The 12,261-nt window shown below is 43.3% G+C and overlaps 1 protein-coding gene across 10 annotated transcripts in view; it reads right to left on the bottom strand.

Moving 5' to 3' along the window:
• Positions 1–4,320: 4,320 nt before the first annotated feature.
• Positions 4,321–12,261, bottom strand: part of Tjp2 (tight junction protein 2) — a 120,142-nt gene continuing 112,201 nt past the window's right edge. For 8 of the 10 annotated variants that reach the window (XM_074051999.1, XM_074051996.1, XM_074051992.1 and 5 more), the window contains 6 exons: positions 11,420–11,520; positions 10,070–10,282; positions 8,916–9,026; positions 7,596–7,910; positions 6,179–6,264; positions 4,321–5,280 (listed from right to left, as the gene is read on the bottom strand). In XM_074051999.1, coding sequence (XP_073908100.1) covers positions 5,121–5,280; positions 6,179–6,264; positions 7,596–7,910; positions 8,916–9,026; positions 10,070–10,282; positions 11,420–11,520 — 986 coding nt within the window. In that variant the 3' untranslated portion in view covers positions 4,321–5,120. The remainder of the gene's footprint in view (positions 5,281–6,178; positions 6,265–7,595; positions 7,911–8,915; positions 9,027–10,069; positions 10,283–11,419; positions 11,521–12,261) is intronic. The other 2 variants (XM_074051998.1, XM_074051991.1) reach the window with 1 other exon arrangement.

Here is a 12,261-nt window from a genome sequence, read left to right as displayed (position 1 = left end):
ATGTTTTTCCCTTCAACTATTCACACCATTTTTCCAACAAACATTTCTGGAATATATGGGGAACACTGAGGGTGTGAAGGTGGGTATAGGTGCCCCTCCTTCATGAGATGTAGAAATGAGTGGGGAGCAGATCAGATCATTGGCAACTAGAATATTCTAGAATAGTCTCTAAAATAGTAGAGGACATAGGTGAAGAGCTATGGGAGATTGCTGAGGGACTCAGTAATAAATTTAGGGAAATCAGGGAAGGCGTGAGTGACAGAAGACATGTCGTATTAGCTGAACCTAGAAGGATCAGTAGGACTCTGGAAGATGGTGAAGAAAGGGGAAGGATTTTTCCAGGAGATAGAAAAGCTGAGAGACCCAAGAGTCTGCAGAATTGAAATGCTTTTGTATAATTGGAACATATATGGATTTTGTGGCATGTCACCTAGAAAAGGGTTTGGGGGGCTATGGTTGTATAACAAACTACCCCAGAACTCAGTGGTTTAAAACAACACCTATTATTTCTCATACACCTCTGGAGGCCACTGTACACTGCACTCAGCTAGTGTTCTGCTCCACACCTCTCCTCCTGCTCCAGCCTGCAGGATTGTCTGGGCAAATTCCCCCCCATGGAATGGCAGAGGTTCGAGAGCAAGTCACAGGGTGCCATAGTTTGGATCTTGATGTCCCTAAAAGGCCCGTGTGTTATAGATAGACTTGACCCTTGGAGGGGTGCTATTGGAAGGTGGTGGAACCTTTAAGAGGTGGGGCCTAGTGGGATGTCCTTAGACTATTGAGGGCATGCCCTCAAAGGGAATTATGGGACCCGGTCCCCTTCTCATTTTCCTTTGCTTCATGGCCATGAGATGAATGGTTTTACCTTGCCATGTGCTCTTGTCATGATGTACTGCCTTGCCACAGGCCCAAAGGTAGCAGGGCAGAAATCTTTAAAACTGTGAGCCAAGCCAGGTGCTGGTGACTCACACCTGTAATCCTAGCTACTCAGGAAGCAGAGATCAGGAGAACAGAGGTTTGAAGCCAGCCTGGGCAAGTAGTTCTTGAGTACCTATCTCAAAAAAACCTATCACAAAACTGGGGATTGACGGTCCACTTCATCTAGGCATAACGACAGGGTATCTAACAATGCACCTCAGCTCTCCTTGTTGAGGCCCTTGTGAGACCGTGATGAGAGATTACTTTCCTCCCCTGCCTTGACCAATTCTTTCACAGCAGAACATATTACACTCCATGTCTCCTGAGGAACTAGACATTCCCTGCAGTTCATCCTTTGAGGGTCATGGGCCATGGCTGCCTGTCCAGGAAGCTCAACCCGGCCGAGATGTCTACGGATCCAAGTGAGCTAGGCCTTGCACAACACGTGCCTGGCTTGAAAGCTGTCCAACTACAACTGAGGCTTTGGTGCTGCTCAGCCAAGCAAGTTGGAAAGGTTGCACATTTCACTCTACAACCCTCCTTGGAATGGGACCCTCGGCATTTAAGTTTCTTTCCCTAGAACATCACCAGTGTGCTTCTAAAGAGAGCTGGATGTGTGTGCTGGAATTTCCAGAGTTTTAGTATCATTCATCTACGAAAACCTAAAGCATTCAACTCTCGTATTCAAGCTGCCCGGGCTAAGATTTAGCCAGAAACAAAGGAGGACCAGCACCCTTCTGTGAACTGGTCACAATGCCTTCTTCTAGGGCATTGCGCTGTCCATTTGGATACAGGTGTCTGTCTTGGGACCCTCTACCTCCCTTACTCTCTATACCCATGGCAATTATCCTGTCTGAAGGCATCAGAGCCCTAGATGTAACAAAATGACCTTGGGTGAAAAGGGGAGGGGAAACTCACCTTTCTCTAAAGACAGAGGTGAATGCTTAAAGGGACTGTTTCTAACCGACTCTAATGCATTAGAATGTTAGTGCAAAACAGTGGTACCTGCTGTCACTGTGGAGGAGCCATCACCCATTGCCTGCCATTGGTTTTCGGTTGGTTGGTTATCTTTTTGTTTTGTTGTGCTCAGGATGGAACCCAGGGCCGCAAGTGTGCTAAGCAAGTGCTGTAACAGAGGTACATCTCCAGCTTCCATCTACCTGCCTGGGCTAAGCACAGTTCTATTACACACAGGTGCAGTTGTACCCTGGTGCCCTGAGGCCTGCACAGCTGGGGACTTCAGCCTTTCAACTGTCAGTTTCTGTATTTCTTTTCCTGGGGAAGAAGGGTGAGGACATCCTGTTCCCTACATGTGTGTCACACAGGCAAAGTCTCAGACAAGACCAGAGGCAGTTGGTGAATGAATACACCAGCTTCCCCACCAGCAATTTTTGTCACCAGAACTCCTTGGTGACATTAATTTCCAATCTCCTGGGCTGGCAGAGTAGCTCAAGTGGTAGAGAGCCTGCATAGCAAGTGTGAGGCCCTGGGTTCAAACCCCAGTGTGACCAAAAAACAAAACAAAAAACTAAGTTCCAATCTCCTGGTGAATTTCCCCAATAAGCCACTTATACTCTAAGCCTGGTCTTGGGGTCAGTGACCCAAATCACAACCTCCCCCAGATTTCATCCTTGCAAGCATACACTTGCCATGTGAGATTCCACAGAAACAATGAGGAGAAAATTCCTCAACAACCTCCACCCATGGGCTTACAGACCCTGAGTCATGTGTCCAGTCCTGTCTCCTGGCTCTGGAGAGCCACAGAGCCCTGACAGCACAAAGGGTAAGGACCACCCTTGCTCACAACCCTCTCTTCCCTGCTCTGACTTTCTTCTTCCCTCTTTCCTCTTTTGCTAATAATAATTGTTTTCATTTTACTCCAATACATTGGTAAGAAAGTGGCACTACGGAACATCCTGGGACTAGAGCCCCTGCCTGACGGCATCATGTAATGTGTCACAAAACTGCTGGGTCCAGGTGATAGTGCCACTGCTAAGGAGAAGCCTCCTCTCCACCCCCTGGGTTTGTGAAAGGATAAAGCAAAGTAAACCTTCTTGTATTTAACCCATGTACTATTCTTCTATTCACACATGGTGGCTTTTATGTATGGAATGTTTAACTTTTAGTCAGTGCCCTGAGGCCTGCTCAGAAAGTTCAATATACAGCACCCAATTGATGAGATACAACCAAGGTCACTGTTATTATATAACTCAGTTCCAAACAGTTAAACTAACTCTAATTCCACTAAAACACAAACTTAGCAACTTTGTGTCAGTTCATAAAATAAAATATCCTTAAAAAGGGAACCCAGGTTCCTTTCTCTTCTTTCCTCAAACTCAGTTTATTTTTGACTCATATTAAGCTTAAATTCCTAAATAATCTCATTTGAACGTTAAACCTACTTCAGTCTTTCAAGAGTGAATGTGGACACTGATGTTCTTTTCTAGAAAGCAATTTGTCAACAAACACCCGGAACCTTAAAAACGTTTCTATGCTTTCACTCAGTGATTGTACTTCCAAGGACTTACCTGCAGAAAAGGCCTGAAATATGGATTACATACAAAGAGGTACATTTCACATAACAGAGGCAAAAACTGGAAATAATCCAAACAGCCAACAGTGGGGAAATTGTTCACTTATGAAGCAGTCCGGGCTATATTATTCTGCAGTTATTAGTAATGATATGCACGTGGAGTTTTAATGGAAACATTCCTGATAGAATGTGAACGAGAAAACAGAACTGTAAGTACAACACACCCTCAAATGTCACACAGAGGCATCCATGAACAAATAACTGGAGGAAATGCATGGAAATGATTGGGGGGAGGGTGGATTATGGGTAATTTGTTGTTGTTGTTTTCCTGTATGTGGCACTGGGGTTTAAACTCAGGGTTTCCTGGTTACTAGGCAGACACTCTACCTCTTGAACCATACCTCCAGCCCTTTTTGATCTGGTTATTTTGGAGATAGGGTCTCATTTTTGCCCAAGCTGGCCTAGAAATGAGATCCTTTTGATTTCAGCCTCCATACAGTTTGGGATGACAGACATGCACCACTATATCCAGCCTTGTTTGAGATGGGTGCTGGCCTCAAACTGTGATCCTCCTGATCTCAGGTCTCCCAAGTAGCTAGGATTACAGGTGTGAGCTACCAGCACTGGATGGGTTATGGGGAATCTTGATTTTCTTTTGTGTATTTGCCTATGTTTCCCAAGGTTCAGCAATGAACAAGTTCTCATTTATATGATCAATAACTGCAATAGAAAAGTTGCATTTAAAAACTGGAAAGCTGGGGATGTAGCTCAGTGATAGAAGCACCTGTTTGGCACATGCAAGGTCATGGATTCAACCCCCCAGCACTGTCCCCCCAAAGGAAATAATGTAGAAATTCACCCAAAGCAAGTTATTGACTGTAATGTACTCCTTTTTATTAAATTATAAAACTGACTGCCATCGATACATAGACTTAAGGAAATAAAATGTTTCTCTCAAGTATCTGTTTTTTTGAGCACATGGTTTTTAAGCAAACAACAACAAAAAAACACCTTCCCATACCAACTTCTTGGTCTTCAAGCTATTTAGCACTTAAAGCCAAGCTAATGGAGCTATTCCATGTACAATTAGAATTTACGGAAAATATTACAAAGACAGATGCCTTGAAAAAATGACACAGTGCAGAGAAAACCATAGCTATTAAACTGGTATAAAAATGTAGTCAAAATAAAGTTTTAGTCCATGACAGTTTTGCATAAAGCTTCAAAGGAAGAAAATTTAAGACACTTCTCATCAAAGGCACTTAGAGAGCTGTAATAAAATACTTGTTTGAAATACTTCTTTGAAATTAGCTTGAGTCCAACAGTGTTTTTTATTCCTTTTTTAACATCTGCCTCACACTGAAGCAGTCCTGGAAGGCAGCTATGAATGAGAAAAAAGTTACTGCTCCTAATATACATATTAAAAATGCACAAACAGGATTAATACAGATTTTGGTCCAGTGAAGCAAGTAACAGTATCAGACTGTAGTGTTCTTCTCATCTGAACAAAAAAGCATGATAAAACTCCTTTTACACCAGTCCCACAAATAGAGCCTTCAGTTGTTAATTCATGCTGGCTGTTGCCTGGTCCCTACCACATCTCCACATTGCATTTTAACTGGAAAAGATCCCTCCCGGTGGCTTCACAGAGGAGTCCCTGCTCCAACATCTATAATTCCGTGTCTCGGTACCGGGCAGACTGGCCATAGTAACTGCGCTTTGAGTGCTCTGCCAGTTGTTGGCGATATTCCTCCTCCTCGGTGTCACTGCCATAACTTCCCCTGGGATCCTGGTAAAGTCGGGAGGGACCTTTCTGCGGCTCTGGAGCTCTGGGAATAACAAACAAAGGGTGTTATGTACATTCCAGGGTCTGTCTCTCTCCTCCAGCTGCCCGCAGAGGTGAGGCTAGAAGTGCAGTGGGGAGTCTCTCATACAGATCACTTCCTGGCCCTTCTCCAGGTTCAGAGTGGTGGGAATGGGGACAGAAAATGGGTCAAGGTCAAAGCCAAGGCCCACTTGGACAGTGAATGAGGAAGACAGCCAGGTGCTCTGACCTAAGACCTACCTGGTTAGATAGAGAGGATGCCTTCACAACTACAACGCTCCCCTGGCTACAGCCTCATCCAGCACAGCTCTCTGCCGGTGTCAGTCAGTTATACCTGGCCAACTGTACTGCCTTTCAGTCAGTAAGAAATGGATCTCTAGATCCTTACTGCTGTAATACTAGACTCTAGCTTTAAGTTAGAGTGGCCACAAGAAAATGTGATTTTTTTCTTTTCTATTCTCGGAAGCAGGAAATGAGCCACCGTAGGACCCCAACAGGAAGAGGCTGTGATAATTCCTGGTGCTTGTGCAGCATTTTAAATACAGAACACCTCACCAACACTGATCGACTGACTGCTCCTCCAGTTCCTTCAGATTGAGCTCAACACAGTGGCCTGATTTTGCTGCTTGATACAAAGGAATGAGTAGCTTGGCTAAGAGCCAGAAAACATTAGCGACAAAACAGGCCTAAGCCTAGGAATTTTGTTTGTGGGCTACTGTAACACAATTTAACATAATTGTGCTCCAAGATGTCAAGGGTACCAGGAAAAAGGAAAATGATTCTGTAATCTGTATAATTAAATGTGGTTGAATGGGTAAGGAAAACAGTTGCAGGGGTGTGGGGCGGATGGAGAAGGCAGTGGAGGTGAGAAATCCCCTTGTTGCCTGCAGCGCACCTCTTACCTTGTGTGCTGGGGCAGGCTGGCTTCAGGCTTGTGTGCTTTGATTGGAACCGCATAGATATCAGGATGCTTCTGAGCAATTTCAATCTGTGGTGATCAGGAAAAACACCAAGAAGGACAGAATGAGCCACTGCTTAGTTCACTCATGGTCTCCTGCTGGCCTCACCCTTGTCCCACCCCCCAACACCTCCATCCTGCACTCCATCTTGAGAAGAGGAAAAATTGATGGAATTGTGGTGCCTAGTAGCACATGTCAAATAGGAAAAAAAAATGTAAAGGAATGAAACTCTGACACGTTACAACATGGATGAACTCTGAAGACATTACCCTAAGTGAAATAAGTGAGTCACAGAAAGAACAAATATTTAGGAAATCATCAAATTCAGAGACAGACAGTAGAACAGTCGTCGCAAAAGGCTGGGGAGAGGAGAAAATGGGGGGCTACTATTTGATGGGTGTAGAGTTTTATTTGGGGAGGATAAAAAGTGCTGGAGAGGGACAGAGATGATGGCTGTACAATGATGTGAAGGTGGAATGCTACTGAGCTGTGCACTCAAAGCAGCTAAATAGTCAATTTTTAGGTAAGTGCATTTTATCATAATTTTAAAAACCCCAATAAGCACCTGTAGTGTCAGCTACTCAGGAGGCTGAGGAGGGAGGTTTGGCTGAGTCCAGGAGTTCGAAGCCAGCCTGGGCAACATACTGAGGTGCCATCTCAAACAAAACAAACTTAAAAAAAAAAAAGGAAAATGCTCAGAAGCATTGAGGTTTGCATGGAGCAAACATCTATCTATTAGGCAGAATATGCTTTATAGTCCTTTACTTAAATAATTCTTTTATTTGAAACAGTGTCTTGCTATGCTAGTCTTGAACTACTGGGCTCAAGTGATCTTCCTGCCTCAGACCCCTGAACAGCTGTGACTACCGGGACAAGCCACCATACCTGGCATCACTTAAACTCTTCTTTGACATTGAAAGGTTACATGTGCACACAGAACAAAAAAATCAAGCAGCTCAAAAAGAATAACCGGTGGGCCCTTCTGTTTTAGTGCCCAAGGTATACTAGAATTCTATGGCAAATCTGGGAGCAAACAAAGACTCAGTAACCAAGTAAATACCATGAGAGGTATTTGTCACATCTTGTCATACCCTCATTCCAGAACCAATACAAAGACAGGAGGCATGGAAAGCAGACTCATTCACCCAGGCTGTTAGGCTCTCTTAATTGGAAGGAGAAAAGGTTTTGCTGACAGCTGTCAGTCTGGAAGTGGCACACACAGTACTGTGCATGGGACCATCCTGTCATGTTTGTGGCAATGGCAAAAGGAATATGCACCATTATACTAAAATCAAACTTATTTATAATAACGCTTGGTGTTGACAAGCCACGATCCTCTAGTGTATTAAGGAACAATTACCCTTGCATTCTGTGCTTCTTGGAGTTCTTGCATTCTCTGTAATTTCGCCTTGTGATCCATCTTCTCAAATATTTTGACTTTGCCCAGGACTGATTTGGGAGTGTTTTCGTGCTCCTCACTGTTCTCTCCCACCTCCTCAGCCTCAGGGGGAGGGACAGGAGTAGAGGGCTTCAGGATAGGTCGCCCAAAGGTTGGTTTTGCTGCAATGGGGGGAGGACCACCTTTGGTAGGAGTCCCAGGAATTTCGTTACCAGCTGACTTGTATTCCTGGGGTCTAGAGTACTCGTAGGATTCTTCTCTGTTCTGGATTTTGGCCTGCAAAGAACAATGACATGTTCTTACTTTGGGTCTTTAGTTTATTTACAAATCTACATTAGTGATTTAATATACTCCATTTCCTGATCAGTTTCCAAAGGTGATCAACAAGTATCATTTCAACAAGGAATCAAATATGGCAGGGCAAATGGTCCCCATTGGGCATCCTGAGCCCTGCCTAGGGTCCTGGGAAATGCTGGGGTAGGAGGGGCAATTGCTAGAGTTGAAACAGATCTTGAATAATTTTGTACCGGAAAAGACAGGAATCTTGGAGAAGATCTCAGAAGTCAGCTGTGGGACTGAAAGAGTGGGCTTCTGAGGCCCAGAGACGAGACCTGTGCCCAGCTAGAGGGGAAAGAGACTGGGCTGGGAGCCGAGGGCAGAGCATCACACACCACAGCCACTTCTTCTTCACACCTCAGTTCTAGCCCTGCTTGCGAGTTTTCACATAAGGTCACTAATTACTCCTGAGAGCTCACACAACCAATCACTGCTTTCTTCTCATCTAAATGATTCTGATTGGGGGTGAAGAAATCATGACATGTGCCTCCCGGTGTCTTATGTTGATTCTGTTCTGAATAACAATTAATTAATCAAATAAATTAAGTTGCTCTCAGAATGTGAAGTATTCTGAACTATGAAATGATTGTTTGTTTTAGCAAATCACTAGTAAGGATTTTCGGATGTAACCAAATTAGATTATGGGCAGAAAAAGAAAAACAGATTCCAAGATTGGTGATTCTGGCATGCAGCATTTGTCAAATTTTTACTCTTTGTATAAATAAATAAATAAATATTTTTTTCTGTAAGAATCCTAAAACAGTACACTTTCTTAACACTGCCTTTTCTCTATCTTTTCACCCTTCTCTAATTTTGGGGTTCATGTAGCATCCAAAAGAACAGGCTCTACTTGAGAATATGGCAAGTCAAAACCCTGATCTAACACCATTTCATTCACGTTTGCCCTGCTCAGGACCTGCTGCCTCTTCCTTCCCAGCCACGTACCTTGGGCGGCTCTGGCTTGAATGTCGGGGGCGGACTATTGTCCCTAAGTTGATCTCTGCTAGCAGCCCTCCTCAGCTGAGCTCGTGGCTCTGGGCTGGGTTTCCTTATGCTCTATAAAACACAAAGGTTCATTCATAACAAGAACATCCAAGCAGAGAGAAGAAAGCACTCCTCCTTGCTGGAGTTCACAAACTTAGATTCAGAAGTGGAAGAGCTGAGCCAGCACTCCCTGACTTTCAAGGCGGACACCAGACCTCCTTCCACTAGCAAATGCTTAGGATGTCTTACGAAATAACAGCCCTCCTAAAGTCTAAAAACTCTTGTGTCACTTATACCTGTTACTATTTCCAAGCATTTGCTCGCCTTTTTCTGTAGACATTCTTTACAGTCTAGCAGTATATACTAATTTTTTATTTTTGTGGTGGTGGGGTTTTTCCTCCTTCATTTTTATTTTTGGTATTTCTTTTTTATAGAGAAAAGTATCATTCACTGGAATCAGTTATATTACTAAGGTGAAGTCCGTGTCAATAATTATCCAAATATGTTTGGATAATCTCTCCTATAAAATCATGATTTCACTGTTCTCTGAGGTACAATGAATAATCGCTGTGGTCCTAAATCAGTGCCTATCTAATGTAATTTCTAGGACCATGGAAGTTGTCAAACCACTGCTAGCGGATGCAGAGTACCCATGATAGGATGCATAATTGATCATAAAGTCAATTAAAAAATTGAAATATGAGAGAGAGGAAACTGATGGGGAAACACTCGGGAGCTCTGGCAAGATTAGAAGTTAAAGGTAAAAGGAAAAGACAAGCAGGGGCTCCTAAGAGTACAGAGCGAGAGGCCTAATCAAAGGTTACAAGTAAATGTGGCAATGCTGTATTTTCAAAAGAATATTCCACTTGTAATTTGGACAGCTGGTCATTAAGGCATTCCTTTTATCCCTCACACCTGAGGGCAGGGGAGTGATGAGTGCTGACCCAGAGTGAGAGACTCCCTAGCAGTCTTCTGCTCCAACCCTTAGGGATATCTTCCACAACACCCTGAATTAACAATTGTCCAGAGGAAGCAAATGAAACATTGCAATCTCCTTTTCCTGCCCATGGCCTTGCAGCCTGTGGCCTCACAGCCCGTAGCCTGCCTCGCCTCACCTCCTCGTGCTGCACCGGCTCCGAGGAGCGGGTGATGGAAGACACCAGTGGTTCCTCGGCTGGCTCATCCAGCTCATTGTCAGTGTAGGCGCCTCCCTCGCCGTCAGTATCTTCAAAGTCACTGATGAGGCGGCTGTCGCAACTCAGATAGTCCGCGCCCATGGCGGTTAAGTATGACATGCGATCTTCAGGGTCATCATCCAACCCTTCCATCTAGAGGAATTTGTTTCGGAGGGTCAGTGGGGCCCAACATAGCTCCTGGGAGTGGGGACTCAAGAATACTCCCCAGGGCACTGCCAAGTGTCTAAAACCTGGATGCAGGCTACAAAGCGGAGGTACCTTTGTTTTCCTGAAATCACGTGGCTATGATCTGATGCTGACACTATGTTAATTTTTACACAGGAATGCGAATTAGGGACCCTCCAGCCTGTCTTTGCTACGGTGCAGCCTATGTTCCACACCTGAGCCATTCTTCCTCCAATTATGCTTTTCTTTCTGAATCCAGCTCCTCTCCAGCCTTTTCTGATACCTGTCTCCTGGTACTTTGCGATCTCCACTCATCTACAAGATTCTCAGACCTTTGTGAGCAGAAGCCATGTTCTCCCAGGGAAGGCTAGCATACAGCCTCGCAAACTATAAGACTTGGTAGATGCTAAAGGCCTTGACGAAACATCCCCAAAGAACGACCTTAGCCAATTCTGCAGCAAAATCGTCACTACGAAGACTCACACTATCTCATTTCAGGTTGAGTACAGGGCACTAACACCAAAGGTTCTTAGAATGCAGAGGACCACAGGTTCCATACTCTCTCTCCTCCCACAGCCTGGCCGTGTGTCACTCATCTCCACAGAGGGGATGCTGTCCAATTTTAGAGTCCTAGACAAGACCCCGGTGCTCTAAAATGGCCATTTAAACTACAAATAGTCTCTGCAATCTCTTTTCTACATATGTAATTGCAACTCTTATTAGATTTTCTCTTTTGTATGAATTTTTAACCATATTCCCCATGGTCCTTGCCTCTCATCTCTACTCTAAGTTTCCCAAGTCCTTAGTAAGCTGTGGCATTCATCATGAGGTCTTGTAAGCTCTGATTAGTGTACTTGGAATACAACTCTAGTTACTACGTTAAAAGTAAAAGGGAAGTGAATGTAGCCTGCATTCATCACAGTCTGCTTTTCTTTGAAGAGTTCTTCATTTTATTTGTTGGAAAATTTACAGAATTTTGGACATGAAGAACGCACAAGCTGGAACCACTTCCAGCAGGCATGGTTTTACTACATTCACTGCCCTCTTGAGGAAAGATTCAGAACACCAGCTCTCACCTCACAGCAGCCTACCTATGTCACATACCTTTCCTTCGGAGACCCAAACTGCTTCTCCCTGCTGATGCTCAACGGTGTCCTTCAAGCTGCCAAACCAGCCATCATTGGCCGAACTTAGGTTGATTGTAGCTATAGAAATGTAAGCACAAAGGACTGTATCAATTTCCAGAACAATGCTCATTAAGGAAGCTACTTATTTCTGTCATATTTAAATTAGAACTGAGGTAAATCCAAGAACACTACATCCTTACTTCTAGTTGAATGTAAGACTATTAACCATCTAGCTGTTATAATTGACAGATATTAAAAAGCTTATATACTGGATTTATTTTCAGAATATATTATTCAGAGAAGCTACCTTTAAATATATATATATATATATATATATATAAATTTTAAATTTTCATTTTTTTGTGGTGCTGGGAATTGAACTTAAGACCTCAGAAATATTAGCCAAGTGCTCTACAACTGAATCACATTACTATTCCTAAAAAATTTATTTTCAAAAGAGCATGTTTTCGAGAGCACAGGTAATAGATCTAAAGCAAAAAGTACATTTTAAAGATCATTACCTAGGTAGATGTATATTATAAATGAGAAAATAAACACTAATGTACTATTGCTTGCATCTAATAAAATACTAATGGGAGCACCAAAATGTGTATCACATTTTGATAACCATAAACATTTTAGAATATGCAAACATAACCAAATGCAACCAGTGGGTACTCAAGAAATATGCTTTCTTTCTATTCAGAACAAAATATATCTGATATAATAGCACTTAAGATAATTATAATAGCACTTGGAACCACATACAGTTCCAAGCACATTACATGGATTAGCTCATTTCAAGCTACCGTGCCCATG

Source organism: Castor canadensis, chromosome 13 (genome assembly GCF_047511655.1).
Source record: "Castor canadensis chromosome 13, mCasCan1.hap1v2, whole genome shotgun sequence".
NCBI lineage: Eukaryota > Metazoa > Chordata > Mammalia > Rodentia > Castoridae > Castor > Castor canadensis.
This window is presented reverse-complemented; position numbering and strand designations above follow the sequence as displayed.